Source organism: Oncorhynchus keta, chromosome 28 (assembly GCF_023373465.1).
Source record: "Oncorhynchus keta strain PuntledgeMale-10-30-2019 chromosome 28, Oket_V2, whole genome shotgun sequence".
In the NCBI taxonomy this organism is placed as follows: Eukaryota; Metazoa; Chordata; class Actinopteri; order Salmoniformes; family Salmonidae; genus Oncorhynchus; species Oncorhynchus keta.
Window position 1 is genome coordinate 49,030,911 of NC_068448.1, and position 19,889 is coordinate 49,050,799.

The window sequence follows — 19,889 nt, forward strand, 5'->3', positions numbered from 1 at the left end:
CCCGGAGGACGAGGTGCTGGGCGATCCGGGTGGAGGCGGTGGAATTCTATCAGGAGAGAAGGGTCCAAAATGTCCCTCACCGGAACCCAGCATCTCTCCTCCGGGCCGTACCCCTCCCAGTCCACGAGGTACTGTAGGCCCCCCACCCGGCGTCTAGAATCCAGAATGCCTCAAACTGTATACGCCGGGGGCCCATCGATGTCCAGAGGGGGCGGAGGGACCTCAGACACCTCACATTCTTGCAGGGGACCAGCCACCACCGGCCTGAGGAGAGACACATGAAACGAGGGGTTAATACGGTAATACCTAGGAAGTTGTAACCTATAACACACCTCGTTTATTCTCCTCAGGACTTTGAACGGTCCCACACACTGCGGCCCCAGCTTCCGACAGGGCAGGCGGAGGGACAGGTTTCGGGTCGAGAGCCAGACCCTGTCCCCCGGTGCAAACACGGGGGTCTCACTGCAGTGCTGGTCAGCGCTCCTCTTCTGCCGTTCTCCCGCTAACCGTAATGAGTCCTGAACGGCTTTCCAGATGTCCTTGGAGCGCTGTACCCATTCCTCCACCGCAGGAGCCTCGGTCTGACTGATGCCATGGATCCAGGACCAGCTGGTAACCTAACACACACTCAAAAGGAGACAAGTTAGTAGAGGAGTGGCGTAAGGAGTTCTGGGCTAGTTCGGCCCATGGAACATACCTTGCCCACTCACCAGGCCGGTCCCGACAGTAGGACCGCAGAAACCTGCCCACATCCTGGTTAACGCGCTCCACCTGCCCATTACTCTCGGGGTGAAAACCTGAGGTTAAGCTAACCGAGACCCCCAGTCTCTCCATAAACGCCCTCCACACTCTGGACGTGAATTGGGGACCCCGATCAGAGACGATGTCCTCAGGCACCCCATAGTGCCGGAAGACATGGGTAAACAAGGCCTCAGCAGTCTGCAGGGCCGTAGGAAGACCGGGCAACAGAATAAGGCGACAGGACTTAGAAAACCGATCCACAACGACCAGGATCGTAGTACTTCCCTGGGACAGGGGAAGGTCGGTAAGAAAATCCACCGATAAATGTGTCCACGGCCGTTGTGGAACGGGGAGGGGTTGTAATTTCCCTCTAGGTAGGTGCCGAGGAGCCTTGCTCTGAGCACACACTGAGCAGGAGGAGACATAAAATCTCACGTCTTTAGCCAGTGTGGGCCACCAGTATCGCCCTCAGACTCTGCACTGTCCTCTTGATACCAGGATGACCCGAGGAGGGAAGAGTATGAGCCCACCTAATCAGCTTGTCCCGGACCACCCTCGGGAAGTACTTGGTCCCTACTGGACAGTTAGGAGGAGCCGGCTCTGACCGTGAGGCCCTCTCTATCTCAGCATCTACCTCCCATACCACCGGTGCCACAAGACATGACGGTGGAATGATGGGAGTTGGCTCTACTGACCGTTCCTCTGTATCATAGAGGCGAGACAGTGCGTCAGCTTTGGTGTTTTGGGAGCCTGGCCGATATGTGAGGGTAAACTGGAACCTAGTAAAAAACATGGCCCATCTAGCCTGACGTGGATTTAGTCTCTTAGCTTCCCGGATGTACTCGAGATTACGATGGTCAGTCCAGATGAGAAAAGGGTATTTAGCCCCCTCAAGCCAATGTATCCACACCTTCAGAGCCTTGACTACAGCTAACAACTCCCGGTCCCCCACATCATAGTTTCGCTCCGCTGGGCTGAGCTTGCTCGAAAAGAAAGCACACGGGCGGAGTTTGGATGGCACGCCCAAGCGTTGGGACAGCACGGCTCCAACCCCAGCCTCGGACGCATCCACCTCCACTATGAACGCTAAAGAGGGATCCGGATGCGCCAACACGGGCACATTGGTGAACAGCTCCTTCAGACGACTGAAAGCCTTGCCCGCCTCTGCTGACCAGCGCAAGCGCACCGGCCCTCCCTTCAGCAGTGAGGTGATGGGAGCAGCCACCTGACCAAAACCCCGGATAAACCTCCGGTAGTAATTAGCAAACCCTAAAAACCGCTGCACTTCTTTCACCGTGGTCGGAGTCGGCCAATTACGCACGGCTGTAACGCGATCCTCCTCCATTACCACCCCGGAGGTGGAAATACGATACCCCAGGAAGGAAACGGACTGTTTGAAATACTCACATTTCTCCGCCTTGCAATACAGGTCATGCTCCAGTAGTCGCCCAAGTACCTTACGCACCAGAGACACATGCTCCGCGCGTGTGGCAGAATAGATCAAGATGTCATCAATGTACACTACCACTCCCTGCCCGAGCAGGTCTCAGAGAATCTCATCTACGAAGGATTGGAAAACGGCTGGAGCATTCTTCAACCCGTATGGCATGACGCGGTACTCATAATGACCAGAAGTAGTACTGAATGCGGTTTTCCACTCATCTCCTCCCCGGATACGTACCAGATTATACGCGCTCCTCAGGTCCAGTTTTGTGAAGAATTGCGCCCCGTGAAATGATTCCATTGCCGTAGCGATGAGAGGTAGTGGGTAACTAAACCCCACTGTAATGGAATTTAGACCTCTATAATCAATACACGGACGCAGACCTCCATCCTTCTTCTTCACAAAAAAGAAGCTTGAGGAGACTGGTGATATGGAGGGCTGAATGTACCCCTGTCCCAGCGATTCGGAAACATATGTTTCCATCGCAACTGTCTCCTCCTGGGACAATGGATAAACGTGACTCCTAGGAAGTGCAGCGTTTTCCAGAAGGTTTATCGCGCAGTCCTCTGGACGATGAGGTGGTAATTTGGTCGCCCTCCCTTTACTGAAGGCGATAGCCAAATTGGCATATTCAGAGGGAATGCGCGCGGTGGAAACTTGGTCTGGACTCTCCACCGTAGTCGCACCAACGGCAACTCCTATACACCTACCTGAACACTCCTGACCACCCCTTAAGAGCCCCCTGTCGCCATAAAATCACCGGGCTGTGTTGAGCTAACCAGGGAACCCCCAACACCACTGGAAAAGCAGGTGAATCTATAAGGAACAGGCTAATCTGCTCCTTATGATCACCCTGCGTTACAATGTCCAGCGGCACCGTAGCCTCCCTAATTACTCCTGACCCTAATGGTCGGCTATCTAAGGAGTGCACGGGGAAAGGTTGATCTAACGACACCAGGGGAATCCCTAGCCTTAATGCAAGCCCACGATCCATAAAATTCCCAGCTGCGCCTGAATCGACTAGCGCCTTATGCTGTAGAGAGGGGGAAAACCCAGGGAAAGAAATCAATACAAACACATGACCGACAGGAAGCTCTGAATGAGTTTGGTGCTTACTCACCTGGGGTGATCGAGCAGTGTTCTGCCTGTCCTCCCGACTTCTAGACGAGTTCCTCCAGCACCGGTCGGACGTGTGCCCTCGTCGACCACAACTGGTACAGGAGGACACTTCTCCTCCGGTCCCCCTCGAAGCCGTACCTCCTAATTCCATAGGGATAGGATCAGGGGGGCTGGGGATTGGAAACGACAGGACCTGATCCGAACGCCCGCAAGCAGCCAGCAGGTTGTCGAGACGGATAGCCAGATCGATATGTCCATCCAGTGAATATGTGGTGTCCCGACATGCCAGCTCCCTGCGGACATCCTCCCTGAGACTACATCTAAAATGATCAATCAAGGTCCTGTCGTTCCATCCTGCTCCTGCTGCCAACGTCCTAAACTCTAGGGCAAAATCCTGTACGCTCCTCGTCTCCTGACGCAGGTGAAACAGCCGTTCACCCGCCGCCCGACCCTCAGGTGGATGGTCAAAAACAGCTCGGAATCGGCGGGTGAACTCTGGGTAATTATGCTTAGCCGAGTCCGGACCATTCCACACTGCGTTGACCCACTCGAGGGCTCACCCAGTCAAGCAGGAGACAAGGGCGCGCACGCTCTCCTCTCCAGAGGGAGCAGGACGCACAGTAGCCAGGTATAATTCCAGTTGAAGGAGGAAACCCTGGCACCCAGCCGCCGATCCGTCAAACTCCCGTGGGAGTGTCAGCCGAGGAGCCCCAGAGCCAGATGTGGTCGCAGAAACAGGAGGTGCTGGAGAAGGGGTTGCTAGAGATGAGGTGGGGAGGCCACTCCTCTCCCATCGATCCATTCTCTCCATCATTTGGTCCATAGCAGAACCAATCCGGTAAATCACACTGGTATGATGTAGGACCCTCTCTTCCATCGATGGGAGAGGAGACGCTGCTGCTCCTGCTGATTCCATGGGTGGTGCGGGATTCTGTCACGACTAGTCAAGGTGACGACTAGTCAAGGTGGGTGGAATCAGGCGTAGAGAGCAAATAGTGAATAGTAGTTTATTCTCCGGTGAACAAAAATAAACACGGACAACCCAAAATACTAACAGGGTGAAAATATCCAATACAGGATAACAGACAAACCGGCGAAATAAACCACTGACAGCCGAAATGACAAAAACAAACAATCCCGCACAAAACAAGGGCGGGACAACCTACATTATATACAGATACAAATTAACTAACACACAGGTGAAAACAATCAGACAAAACCAACAGATAACCGAAAAGGGATCGGTAGTGGCTAATAGGACAGTGACGACGACTGCCGAGCACAGCCTGAACTGGCAGGAGAGCCAACCTCGGCGGAAGTCGTGACAAAAAGTGTATGTTTTGTATTCATGGACACAGATTAAGCCTAGTAGTCCTGGACTAAAAAGAAAGCTCAATGGAGAATCTCCACTGAAAATACTTTTTTTGTCCAGCATCAGGCTTAATCTGTGTCCCGGAAACCGGACATAAATGTATAGACTGAGAATTAAACACTATTCTGTGTGTATATAGGCAGCCCTGTCAGCAGGCAAATATGTGCCTCCTCACTTTACGGGACACCGGGGATGATAAGCGCAAAGCTGAGCTAGAAAGACTGAAGAGACAAGTCAAATGACTTGTGAACCGGTAAATTCGTTCAAATTTGATTTAAAGTGTAGGAAGCATGAATTTTTACTAACCAATGTAACAACACAGTGTGGTCAAAGACCAAACTTAGTTGTAGTCACAATCTGGTTACCTATAAATACAAACATAGTCATTTTTTTGTGTTATTACATATTTCTGAACTTATTTCCAGATATCTTTGAAAACTATCCACAACCACAATGCACTATTTCTCCATGTCATATGTAGGGTCAACTCTGTTTTACCGAGTTAGTATGCTAGCTCAAGCATGTAATTATATTCCAGACCAAGTGTTAGCGGTGGTGAGCTACAATCCACCAATCACAGGAAGTGTGATGTAAACAAGAAGCAGATGGGGCACCTGCTGCCATGCAGAATGCTCTTCATGGACCTTGTGGCTGTGTTATCTAGCCAGGGCCCGTAAGCGTGGCACGCTCGAAAGAAACGTAAAAATCATATCAGCTCTGATTTTGTAGTACCAAGTCTGTTCTCCGTTTTGTTTTGTAAACTTTTCGGCATGTTCTCTGTTAAATAGACTACAGCAGTTTTGTAACTTGTTCCACCTTGGCTTAGTGCTAGCACGCTAGCTGACAGACACAAGTATGGGTAACTGCAGCTCAATATGGCAACCGGAGTATGGATGAGTGGGTGTGTCGAAAGGAGTGGGTGTATGGAAAGCGAATCAGCTAATTGGGCAGGTTTCTTGCCACTCAAGAACGTTTTGCGTGGCTGATTGGGGTGCAGAGTCGATAAGCTGGCGACCAGTGCAATAGTGTTGTATTAGCCTGCCTGCCGACTTGAAATACTTATTACTGGCTATCAAGGTCATGTCGCTGCTGTAGCTAAAGTGGCAATTTTTTAAAATGCGTATACTAATGCAAATCCATATGTGACATGTGATTATGTTTATGCTTTACCTACCCTTAAAAAAATGTGAGGGGAGTGAGCTAAAAAACTAAGTTGGACCCCCTTTAAAAAAAAATACTATCCAACCTTAGTTCAACACCTAGTGACCTCACCAAGCAATTTGTTTGTTGTTGTTGCCTTTTGGTATAATTGTTTTGGAATGACAGTCACAGACACCAGGGTTTGAGTCTCAACGTAGTTAATTACTCCCCTAATTAATTACGTTGGTGTCAGGTGCTGGATAGCACCACATGTGGGCCCTATGGACCCTGGTCAAAAATAGGACACTAATATAGGGAATAAGGTGACATTTGGGATGCAGACATAAAGTAAGGGAGCTAGTTACAGTCAACTAAGAATTATGATTGAATCCTAAAGGATGTGTAGCAGGTGTAGTTGTCTAGAACTCTGTTCTCCCTTGGTGACCTTTAGTTTACCTTCAGTTCACCCCTGTATGCTCCTCTGATAAGGGCACAGAAAGAAGAAAACAGTATTTTGTAACAACACAGTCTGTGTGAGAAAAGGAGTAACCATTAACCTGTGAATGATCATTAGCTTGCGGTTTGTTTGATTTACGTGCTCAGTGGTGACTTGTCACCAGTTCCTTTATAAGCTACCCCCCTGTTTGATTAATGGGAAAGTGTCAGTTCACACCTTGGCCTTCTATTAGCATTGTCTCTTTCAGTCAGGTTTACTCCCCACCCTTCAGTAAATGACCACACTCAATCAAACTTGAAACACACACGTTCACATACCCTCCAGCAGTTCAAGGTTCCAATGACTTGTTTTATTTTCTGTTCTTTGACACAATGTAACATTTTGCAGGTGGGGGCTAATTTCTTGGAGAGAGTGGTGTGGAAGTTTGACGGAAGAGCCCGGTGGCCATGGTGGCACATCTCTACAACTTCCAGGTGGTGCACACCCTCCTCCCCTTTGACATCCTGAAGATGCTGGTTGGGGCTTTCATCGAAAAAGAACAAGAGCTGGTTCTGTTCATGCTGAAAAATGTAGGCTTCGCCCTGCGGAAGGATGATGCCCTGGCTCTGAAAGAGCTCATCTCTGGGGCCCAGCGCAAAGACAGCGGTGGTAATGCTTTCGAACATGGTTGTTTAAAATTTTGCTCATTTAGCAGCTCTTATCCAGAGCAACTCGCAATTAGCATTCCTTAGCAGTCATAAATGAATAACAAGCCAACTCTCTTCTGAATATCATCTCTGTCTTTAGGTGCGCTTCAGCTGCAGACCATGTTGGCTCTGAAGAACAACGATATGAGGAAGGTCCCAGTCCATGACCCAGAGCCTGTTGAGAGACTGCAAAAACTACAGAGAACTCTGGTGGGATATGGATCTGATTAATTTAATACTTACTAACAAACTGTCATATCATAACCTCAAAACCATTCTTTGCTCAGCCATGAAATATTCATCCATTGTTGATGTTTCAACCTCAAGAATATATCACTTGCAAATTTTAGCTAAAACCACCAGGGGGCGCTATAATCTCACATAGCAGTTTATGTTTAAGCAATAAGCCACGGGGGTGAGGTAAATGGCCAATATTCCACTGCTAAGGGCCGTTCTTAAGCACAACGCAATGCTGAGTGCCTAGATACAGTCCTTAGCTGTGGTATATTGGCCATATACCACAAACCCATGAGGTGCCTTATTGCTATTATAAACTGGTTACCAATGTAATTAGAGCAGTAAAAATAAAGGTTTTGTCATACCTGTGGTATACGGTCTGATATACCACGGCTCTCAGCCAACCTGCATTCAGGGATTGAACCACCCAGTTTATAATATAGGTTTTAGCACCCAGATGAGGGGAGTGTGAAGGAGTAAGGTGAGGTTGCCCCTAGACGCTGATCTAGGGTCAGTTTAGCATATACCTCACTTACATTTAAGGTTGGGATTGGGGAAGGGGAAGCTGTGCCTAGATCTGTAATTAGGTGAAACTTCACCCCAGAGCATTATGTGAATAATGTTTTAACTGTTGTGTTCAGATCCACCAGAGTTCAGGGGCCAGTGATGTGAAGCTGAGGGTCTCTTTGGAGAACCTCTTGGCTGCAGAGCAGGTGGGCCGCTGGTGGATCGTGGGCTTATCGTGGAGCAGAGCACCCATGATAGGTGACCAGGGCAACATGACATCAAAACAGACAACTGCAGAAGGAAAGGTACTAGAACCATAAAAGATCTTGGGCCATATACTTCCGGTGTCTCAGAATAGTCATGCTGATTCAAACCATATGATCTTATTTAGACAGGGGGGGGGGCCTGATCCTAGATTAGCACTCAGAGATGCTTGATACATATGGCCCCTGTTGTTCCACCAAATCATTACTGCAGCTCTTTCATATGAACATTTGAGAAGCGACGTGCGTTGACGTCGGTGGCTGGCTAGGCACTGGCTATTATCAAAGCCTGATTTACTGACAAATAAACCTTGATGCTCCAACAACCAGTGACATAGGCTATTAACTGAAATTAACAAACCATTTTCACCAGATGTAAAAACCATTGTAGCCAAGATACAAAAGCGATAGCCTCAGATGGCGACATATTTCATATCATCCGACAAAATGGCACACTGCTCAACTCAGCTCGGCCATAGACCGGTGTAGCATCCACAGTTACAGTAGCATCCACAGTTACATTTCATCCAAATAGTTTGCAACGCAAACTCCCTAGCCTTTCACAATGGATTTACAATTCTTCCAATGCACCGCGAGTGGAATGCGCAAATGCACGCACGCACACAATAATATTATTATGTGAAATATTATTACACACGTGATGAATACGGTTCTGAAGGAAATCCCATATCAACAATTGACATGACTGAAAAGTGTTTCTTCAATACAAAATTCTAGATTGATAAATGAAATGCATCAAAAGGGTGTTGTCTATTCTCATGTTCATTGAACAGTAGCCTAAACCGCAAATTGCAAAGGAAAATGCATTTACTTGTGATTTTAGTCCATTCATCTGTCCTTTAGGGTAAAACCTCTCGGTGACAGTGCTGTAGGGCCAAGGCTGACAAAAGGATCAAACATGGCTTTTATTTTAACACTGATATTGTCCAAAATGTTGTAAAACATTCCTGTGTCTGTCAGGCCAAGTGTGGTGCATTCGATCGGATGATTTTCTGTCCCTTCCTCTGATGAAGGTTAGGCAGCTCAGCTGTTGGTCTCCCTCTGAATTATATTATTATATTATATTATATTATATTATATTATATTATTCAAGTTTTCCTTGAAAATCCAACTTGGAAAATAGTTTGAGGTGCATTTAAGGCATGGCCCCGGGAAGATGTTTTGCGGTGGGGGTGCTGAAATTGTTTGTCTAACGGATTTTGCTCCGCTCCGCTCGTACAGGAGTAATAAAGGCCTAGGGCACTATTTTGGTGGGGGGAAGAAATGCTCCCAAAACTCTTTAAAAAATATATATATTATTTTTAATTGTGATTTGTTAGGGGGTGCTGCAGAACCCTCAGCACCACTACTTCCCACCGCTATGAGTGATGGAGTTCCATTTACCCAGGTTGTTTTTGATAGCTAGCTTCATTCAGTTAAAGGGATGAGAGCACCAAATTATGTAGATACGCCCAAATGTGCAGAGCTTACCACACAACATGTTTAGGCAATACGCATGTGCAAAATATGAAATCATCTCAATGCAACAAATGCTTTCTGCCCATATAAGACATGTCAATGTCCTGGAAAGTTGACTGTTACTTACAACTGTCATGTCATCACATTAGCGCACGTTAGCTCAACCATCCCAGTATAGGGACACCCATCAGAAAAAAAAACATAAAATATCCCAAAAATAATGACAATTTTGTATTTTATTTTCTCATAACAGCGTTTTAAAATTATTATTATACTTTTTTTATGCACTACCTACCCTGACTGTATATCACTACATTTCGGCTGAACTAGACAACATTTTCAATGTGTTTTACTGATCATAATGCCATTTTTCCTTCACCTGTCTACTCAGTTCAGCTTAAAGATCTTAGACCTGGCCTGGAAACGGAGAATGAACAGACATAAGGAGAAATATCTTCTGCGTCATCATGACCAGCGAGGATTACCTGGATGCCTTTTGAGAAGCTGATACGGTGTGTTTTGTGTCCCTACCCTTCTGCACTGCTGAAATGCTCTCATACCAAAGCTAGACGTTGCCACAAGTTTCAGTATGTGACACTACATTATTTTCTGTGTACAGGATGGGCCTAACAGTGAAACGTGATTTTATAAGCCCAGTCATTGCGCAACAATGCTAATGCAATCGTGTGTTTAAAAAAAGTTTTGATGGCCACGATTAAATAGAGAAGGATCCCAGCTTTCTATTGCGGCTATTTCTCAACTCGTATTGAAGCGTGCCTCCATTCGCCATTCAAGTGCATAGGCAAAGGTACGCAGGCTATCAGCACGTCACCTTCCACTTTGCAATCTGAGCCGGAGGCAGTAGGCTTATACATTTTGAAAACATATAGCCTTACTTAATTGTTTGAAACCTGAACATTTTACCTCATATTAGCCCCACGGGGAAGGGGTGGTATGGGGTGGAAGGGGTGGTATGGAGAGGGTTTCTCTGGGCACCAGGAGGGTGGATGTGGGGTTGGGGGAATAGGATGGGAGATTGGGGGTGGAGGATCACTTATTTTTGTTTCTTTTCCTTGTATATTGTACCTGTAACCCCCCCCCCCACCCCCAATTAAGATCTTATTGAAAAAATGGCCCTTCCTACTGCCTATATAGGTCCTGGATGGCAGGAAGCATGACCCCAGTGATGTACTGGGCCGTTTGCACTACCCTCTGTAGCGCCTTACGGTCAGATGCCGAGCAGTTGCCATACCAGGTGGTGATGCAACCGGTCAGGATGCTCTCAATGGTGCAGCTGGCCCATGCCAAATCTTTTCAGTCTCCTGAGGGGTAAAAGGTTTTGTCGTGCCCTCTTCAAGACTGTCTTGGTATGTTTGGACCATGATAGTTCGTTGGTGATGTGGACACCAAGGAACTTGAAACTCTCGACCCGCTCCACTACAGCCTCGTCAATGTTAATGGAAGCCTGTTCGGCCTGCCTTTTCCTGTAGTCCACGATCATCTCCTTTGTCTTGCTCACGTTGAGGGAGAGGTTGTTGTCCTGGCACCACACATCCAGTTCTCTGACCTCCTCCCTATAGGCCGTCTCATCGTTGTCGGTGATCAGGCCTACCACTGTTGTGTCGTCAGCAAACTTAATGATGGTGTTGGAGTCATGTTTGGCCACGCAGTCGTGGGTGAACAGGGAATACAGGAGGGGACTAAGTACAAACCCCTGAGGGGCCCCCAGTGTTGAGGATTAGTGGTGAGCTTTGTGGGCACTATGGTGTTGAACGCTGCGCTGTAGTCGATGAACAGCATTCTCACATAGGTGTTCCTTTTGTCCAGGTGAGAAAGGGCGGTGTGGAGTGCGATTGAGATTGCATCATCTGTGAATCTGTCAGGGCGGTATGCGAATTGGAATGGGTCTAGGGTGTCTGGGAGGATGCTGTTGATGTGAGACATGACCAGCCTTTCAAAGCACTTCATGGCTACCGACGTGAGTGCCACGGGGCAGTAATAATTTAGGCAGGTTACCTTTGCTTTCTTGGGCACAAGGGTATCGTTTTCTTAGCAAGGGAGGAGAATTCTCCACCTGGGTGGACTGTGAGAGGATCAAGTACAAACTCAATGATATCCTTGGGCATGCTGTAGTGTTCAAATCTGGTGGAGAAGTTGTCCCTCGGCTGCTTGATGAAATTGTCCATCACCTATGTGACAATGCTGCGGCCTGGTCCCTCTGCCTGTCGTTTCTTCATGTGCTGAGGTGCAGTAGCCTTCCAGATGACAAGTCCAAATGGAACAACTCAAGCTTCCTAGTAAAGGCCTCAAGTTTTTCCACCATGTCCACTTTTTTCTCTCTTCCTTGTAACTGCAGATTTAACCCGTTTAAATGACAGAATGTCAGCCAAAAAAAGCTTTGTGTGCAGCTTACAGTTAACTCTTCAATGTTTCTGCGTCAGGCCTCTGTCTGGGGCGGAAGGCCACTTCGACAGTTTCATGCTTAGTTTCATAATGACGTCTGAGATTTAAATGATTTGCACGCAGTGACATTTTCATTGCAAATAAGACACACTGGCTTGGCATTGGGAAAATATAGTATGATGAACGCATAACGCTCTGCCCATTCTTCCCTGAAATGGACAGAGATATGCATTCATCTTACCATATCCTCGATTTTTATGATCCACCTTTCTTTTGATACTTTTTGAGAGCGACATTTTCTCTTGCAATGAAGCTAATTGTTCTGAACGAATGTTGACGTTAAGAAGAGTAGTGTAGCCTAAAGTAGGCTACGTAGACCTGGTTTTCCCACCAATCAACGCAAAGAGAAAGAGATAAAAAATAATAATTGAATAGAGACAATGGTCACTTTATGAGCACAATCAAATCAAAATGGTTATTTTCACTGAATTTATTATGTGATAATCAGATGTGTTCAATTGTGTTACATTTGTAATGTAGGCCAATTAGTTGTGGTAATATTATATGCTAATTAAGTTCTGGCCCGCCGACTATTAGCTCAGAAAAATAAATGTTGACGAACCCTGGTTTAGAATACATTTTATCAGGGTCAGATTCCTCCTCCTTTCACCTAGTCATGAAACATCTTTGGCCAGAGTCCTTTGGCTCTCCTATAAAACTGCACCGCTTAGGGATGACAGTGTGAAAAGTCTGGTATCAATATCTGCCATTGTGTTGTGTCTCGTCAGGATTTCGGGAATTCCCAAACTAGGAATGCTGTGGGAGGGCTTGAAGCTGTTCATCAGTCACTTCCTACTGAAGAATGCCCAGCCCCAGGGACCAGCTGAGCAAACAGGTCTTCTGTCAGAGCAAGCCGAGGTCGCCCCCGAGGCCAAAGAAACCAAACTCAAACTGTAAAACACACACAGACACGTTCGGACTCTGGGAGAATGCCAGGAGAACAAAAGCAACCTGTTTGGAGAAAATGGTCTTTATTCCAAAGAACAAACCCATCAATTTAATTTCAAGACTGAAGCAATGCTGTTTTGTTATGGGGTTTTTAAACTGTGATTTTGGATGTTGCCCCAAGGTCAATGGAAATGGCTCTTAGTCATCATATAAGTCATCTTTTTTTTAATGAATTGCAGTATTGACAATGACAGAGATGGTTTTTATGACATTATAAATATCAACGTTAAGTAGAGGCTTCATCAAGTGGCAATGATAATGGCCATGCCGTTGTGGACAATTCTATTTCCAGTGTAGTTAACACTGATGCATCAAGTTGAATTCATTGTCATAATGGAAATGGCCTTTGTCTATATCTGTACAAAATGCCAAGTTATTCTGTTTTTGCCATGTAGAAATAGTATGCAGTCTACTAAAATGCATGTTTCAGATGAATAGAGGATTAATAATGTGAACATTTGAGATGTGCATAAAGGGGAAATTTGCATACTGAATTCATCAGATTTGATGGATCTTGATACATGTGAATGTGTTTTCTGTATGTTATGTCTCTGGAATTCGTGAAAGCTTATTTGTATAATGTCAAACTCACTTTCCGGGCGGACGCAATGGTCATATGAAATCATCCTCTCTGGCGGCAGTGTGAAACAGTGTCTCAAAGTTCATACAGAATGTACATGACCGTCATCACCGCTGCATATGAAATTTGGATTCAACTTATGTAGTCCTGACCTTGTCTACTAATGTTCTGTATTATGTCACGTTTTGTGTGGACCTGAGGAAGAGTAGCTGCTGCTTGCGCAGCTGCTAATTGGGATCCTAATAAAGTACCAGTTGTGTGTGATGTTTTCATTTTACCAAAGCAGTCTATTGAAGTTTTACATTTGAATCCCTAGTTGATAAATCAGCTTCCTCTCAATTGCATGGCATTGTGTACTCACTATATTAAATTATAAGTTGTATAAGTCTTCATCTTTTACTTTGTGTACGACCCTAGCTATGAATTGCGTTTGAGGAGGAGGTTGTTGACCGAGTACAAAATGAATAGCTTTGGCTATGCCACTGGCATCTGATTGTCCATAGCTAACTTTATACGTCACTTTCTAATCTGTTGTCAGCGTCATTAGCATCGCTCTGTGACATTGTTGACCTCTTCCCATGAGCAAGCCTCCATGTTTACGACCTTGTATCAGCAGTGCCAAATGAATCACTATTCAATCTTTTCAAGTTTTTACCCTTGAATGTATCAACAGTGTAAAAGAGACCCAACATCATGTTCATTGACATTCTGTGTAGGCTAACACATCGGAATGAAATGACACTGGGTTTTTATTCAAATCAAATGTTATTGGTCACATACACATGGTTAGCAGATGTTAACGCGAGTGTAGTGAAATGCTTGTGCTTCTAGTTCCGACAGTGCAGTAGTATCTAACAAGTAATCTAACAATTCCCCAACAACTACCTAATACACAATTCTAAAGGGAGGAATAAGAATGTATAAATATATGGATGAGCGGCATAGGCATGGTGCAATAGATGGTTTAATGTATAGTATATACGTATGATATGAGTAATGTAAGATATGTTAACATTACTAAAGTGACATTGTTTAAAGTGACTAGTGATTCATTTATTAAAGTGACCAGTGATATGAGTCTCTATGTAGGCAGCAGCCTCTCTGTGTTAGTGATTGCTGTTTAACAGTCTGATGGCCTTGAGATAGAAGCTGTTTTTCAGTCCCAGCTTTGATGCACCTGTACTGACCTCACTTTCTGGATGGTAGCGGTGTGAACAGACAGTGGCGCTGGTGGTTGTTGTCCTTGATGATCTTTTTGTCCTTCCTGTGACATCGGGTGCTGAAGGTGTCTTGGAGGGCAGGTAGTGATGCGTTGTGCAGATCGCAACACCCTCTGGAGAGCCTTGCGGTTGAGGGTGGTGCAGTTGCCGTACCAGGCAGTGATACAGCCTGACAGGATGCTCTCGATTGTGCATCTGTAAAAGTTTGTCAGGGTTTTAGGTGAAAAGCAAAATTTCTTCAGCCTCCCGTGTTTGAAGAGGAGCTGTTGCGTCTTCTTCACCACACTGTCTGTGTGGGTGGACCATTTCAGTTTGTCTGTGATGTGTATGCCGAGGAACTTAAAACTTTTCACCTTCTCCACTACCCAGCATTGAGGGCCAGCGAAGTGGAGATGTTGTTTCCTATCTTCACCAACAGCCCGTCAGAAAGTCCAGTACCCAGTTGCCCAGGGTGGGGTTGAGACCCAGGGCCTCCAGCTTAATGAGGAGCTTGGAGGGTACTATGGTGTTGAATGCTGAGATGTTGTCAATGAACAGCATTCTTACATAGGTATTCCTCTTGTCCAGATGGGATAGGGCCGCCTCTCCTTCCAGTTCTCTGCTGCCAATGACTGGAACGAACTACAAAAATCTCTGAAACTGGAAACACTTATCTCCCTCACTAGCTTTAAGCACCAACTGTCAGAGCATCTTACAGATTACTGCACCTGTACATAGCCCACCTATAATTTAGCCCAAACAACTATCTCTTTCCCAACTGTATTTAATTTATTTATTTATTTTGCTCCTTTGCACCCCATTATTTTTATTTCTACTTTGCACATTCTTCCATTGCAAAACTACCATTCCAGTGTTTTACTTGCTATATTATATTTCCTTTGCCGCCATGGCCTTTTTTGCCTTTACCTCCCTTCTCACCTAATTTGCTCACATTGTATATAGACTTGTTTATACTGTATTATTGACTGTATGTTTGTTTTACTCCATGTGTAACTCTGTGTCGTTGTATCTGTCGAACTGCTTTGCTTTATCTTGGCCAGGTCACAATTGTAAATGAGAACTTGTTCTCAACTTGCCTACCTGGTTAAATAAAGGTGAAATAAAAAATAATAATAATAAATAGGGCAGTGTGCAGTGTGATGGCGATTGCACCATCTGTGGACCTGTTGGGGCGGTATGCAAACTGAAGTTGGTCTAGGGTGGCAGATAAGGTAGAGGTGATATTATCCTTGACTAGTCTCTCAAAGCACTTCATGATGACAGAAGTGAGAGCTACGGGGCGGTAGTAATTTAGCTCAGTTATCTTTGCCTTCTTGGGTACAGGAACAATGGTGGCCATCTTGAAGCATGTGGGGACAACAGACTGGGAAAGGGAGCAATTAAATATGCCTGTAAACACACCAGCCAGCTAGTTTGTCTGGAAGCGAGTGTCTGTGTCTGAGCTGTTGAATTGCGACTCCACTTTGTCCCTATATCAACATTTCGCTTGTTTGATTGCCTTGCGGAGGGAATAACTACACTGTTTATATTCGGCCATATATTCCCAGTCCTCTTTCCATGGTTAAATGTGGTGGTTCGCCCTTTCAGTTTTGCGCAAATGCCGACATCCATCCATGGTTTCTGGTTAGGGTAGGTTTTAATAGTCACAGTGGGTACAACATCTCCAAATCACTTCCTTATAAACTCACTCACCGAGGCAGCGTATAGATCAATGTTATTCTCAGAGGCTGCCCCGAACATTTCCCAGTCTGCGTGATCAAAGAAATATTGAAGCGTGGATTCCGATTGGTCAGACCAGCGTTGAATGGTTCTAGTCACGGGTACATCCTGTTTGAGTGTCTGCCTATAAGATGGTAAGAGCAAGATGGAATCGTTTTTGGATTTGCCAAAGGGGGGAGGTAAGGGAGGGCCTTGTATGCATTGCGGATGTTAGAGTAGCAGTGATCGAGTGCATTGCCTGCGCGAGTGCTGCAACCAATATGCTGATAGAATTTAAGTTGCCTTGTTCTCAAATTTGCTTTGTTAAAATCACCAGCTACAACAAATGCAGCCTCAGGATATATGGTTTCCAGTTTACATAGTGTTCAGTGAGTTCCTTGAGGGCCGTCATGGTGTCTGCTTGAAGGGTTATATACACAGCTGTGATGATAACTGACGAGAATTCTCTTGGGAGATAATATGGTCTACATTTGATTGTAATGAATTCTAGGTTGGGTGAGAAGAAGGACTTGAGTTCCGGGATGTTATTACGATTATACCATGAGTTGTTAATCATGAAGCATACACCCCCGCCCTTTTTCTTCCCAGAGAGGTGTTTTTCTCTGTCGGCACGACACATGAAGAAACCCAGTGGCTGAACCGACTCCGACAACGTATCCCAAGAGAGCCATGTTTCCGTGAAACAGAGAATGTTACAATCTTTGATGTCTCTCTGGAAGGCAACCCTTGCTCTAATTTAGTCTAACTTGTTGTCAAGAGGCTGGACAATGGTATACTTGGAAGTGCTGGGCTGTGTGCACACCTACGGAGCCTGACCATGAGGCCGCTTCGTCTGCCTCTTCTGCGGCGATGTTGTTTTGGGTCGGCTTCTGGGATTAGATCCACTGTCCTGGGTGGTCGTCCCAACAAAGGATCCACTTCGGGAAAGTTTTATTCCTGGTCATAATGTTGGTAAGTTGATGTCGCTCTCAAAGGCTCTGACAACATTGGCTGCTTGCATTGTATAGCAAAGTCATTGCATTAAATGTGATGCCTGCTACTATTAATTAGCTCCATTAACAAGGCTGGCATTAATCTGTGTGTGGGCCAGAAGGTGAGACAGGGCCATTGAAGTCACTCAGAGGAAACCCTCTGCCAGACCACCAGACAATGGCTTCTATGGGAGGGTGGCAATGTCTTCACCTTTCATGTTCTTATTTCTTTTGATGAAGGTGAAAGTGCAAATGTAGCTGATCCGTGTCAGTCAGTCTCTATCGTAACAAAGAGAAACCCTGTGAGTCAACTAGAGGCGAATTGCGACTGAGAATCAGTGAAGAGCTCACAGGCTATTGTATGCAGGTGAAAGCCATCTTGCATGTGTCATTAGGTTGGTACTGACCCCTGAGTGACCCTCTAATGGTTCTGCTAAGATGTTCAATTCTACTGACAACCCTCCAGCTAGCAAACACAACCAGCCAGTTAAGCGTCTGTAATCCCCTAATTAGTATACTACTTAACACTACAGTACTATAATTAGCCTCAACATTTTATAATGCTTACAATGTAGTACAGTGTGTGTGTCCCATTCTTCACACTGACTCTCGTAAATCCCAAATGGCACCTTATTCCCTATATAGTGCACTACTTGTGACGAGCCCTGTGGGCCCTGGTCAAGAGAAGTGCACTTTAAAGGGAATAGGGTGCCATTTGGGATGCGTACCTACTCTGTCTATTGTTCCCAGCTACATCCTGCCTGCCCAGAGAGTGTTCCCGTCCCGTACCTGACTGAGGGGTGTTGATAAAGCAGCTCTCTCTCTCTTTGTATTCTCACAGCTGGGCAAACTATCCGTTTGCTAAATTACTCCTCAATCAATAATACTAACACAGCTATACAGAAACTCAGAACTTCTAAAACATATTTTGGAACGCTCCCTTACAGAAATAACAAATACATTTTACAAGTGATAATGTGATCGCATGTAAAATCAACATGTCATAACATGAAACGTAACATTTTGAAACATGATCTCGTGAAATAAACGTGACAACATGGAGATGCAAATGTTCAAGATGTGAAACTTTGAAACTACAAATTTGATTAGATGATCTCATGAAATAAATGTGACAACATAAGGATACAAAATGTCAACATGTGAAAAAGCAGTTTCACACTTGAGAATTAGATTTTCACAAATGTTTTTCACATGTTAGAGTGCAAATTCGATTTTCGCATTTGAAACTGAAAATGTCACATCTGAATCTGCAATTCACATGTGAGATGAAAACATTTGAACTCTAAATGTAATACATCTGAACATATGTTTTCACTGACCTCACATATCTCTTTTTTACATGTGGAAATTTCAGCTCAACATGTGAAAACAGCTATTTTTCAAATGAAAATATAGTTTCACATGTGAAACTGCCATTTTCACAATTTAAACTGCAATTTTCAAATGTGTTTTTTTGTTGTAAGGGAAATAAATTATATGGGGGTTTTAAAGACAGTGGTACGCTGTTCAGCTAAAATAGTGTAATTAAAAAAAAAATCTGTGACAGTATGATTCCATTTGTCATGATGACTTAGTACTGACATCTCAATATGACCCCACCTGGGATTAGAGTTTACAACCTCTGGATTATGGATCTGCTGCTCCACAAAGTCTGTAGCATTCCTCTACACGTTCATTACATATAACACATCTCTGCACTTGGCAAAAAAATGCCATCTGCACTGCTATTTTCAGACTATTCTCTCATCATTGATTTAACTGACTTATTTAATCAATTTGAGGAGTTTTCTGTATAGTTGTATAATGTTGGTGAGGCATATTATTCTGTTTTAATGTTACTCCTGAATATAATAGTTTTTCTTTTTAACAAAACTGAGATTTACTTAAGTCCAAAGTGTAGGAATACAGGTGAAATCAATAATTGAGAAAGACATCGTGGCATGGCAGGACAATCGGAATGCTGTGAACCTAGAGGTTGTTCAGATCCAAGGTGAGGACATACACAATGTTATCATGAGTGTCAAATATGCCAATTGAAAACACTGTATGTTAAAAGCACTGTTTGTGTGTGTATCCTAAAGACGCATTTTGGTTTGCAGGGCATCACCTGTGAAATCTAATGTAAAAAATGTGAATCCTCATGTGAGACGTATGTGATTAAATGGGAAACTCAGTGTGAAATATCATCACGTGAAGTGTTCCAAAAACACATAGTTTCACATGATTTCACATGTGAAATACATTTTTTTCAAACGTGGTTTTTCCGAGTCACAAGTCACACATTTGGTCGAACATGAACGAAACACTGATAAGGAATTCACAAAACAGTAATCATGCTATGCACCACATAAAGCATAAGTACCCCATAAACTCACCAATGTGCTACAGTGACTGATTTCCCACATTTAAGCTGTGCTAGGCTCTGTACATCAGACCAGACCGTGTAGGACAGAAACCTACAGTATGTTACAGGGTTAGGGAGTAACTGATTACATGTAATCGGTTATGTAATATGATTACAA

At 44.9% G+C, this 19,889-nt stretch overlaps 1 protein-coding gene across 1 annotated transcript; it reads left to right on the forward strand.

Annotated features, from left to right (window-relative positions):
* Positions 1-5,381: 5,381 nt before the first annotated feature.
* On the forward strand, positions 5,382-9,952 carry LOC118361535 (nucleolar MIF4G domain-containing protein 1-like). Its single transcript, XM_052483219.1, is given in 6 exon segments — positions 5,382-6,164; positions 6,661-6,939; positions 7,060-7,169; positions 7,838-8,008; positions 9,837-9,880; positions 9,882-9,952. Coding segments are annotated over 5 exon segments (609 nt in total). The 5' UTR covers positions 5,382-6,164; positions 6,661-6,719; the 3' UTR covers positions 9,946-9,952.
* Positions 9,953-19,889: the final 9,937 nt, after the last annotated feature.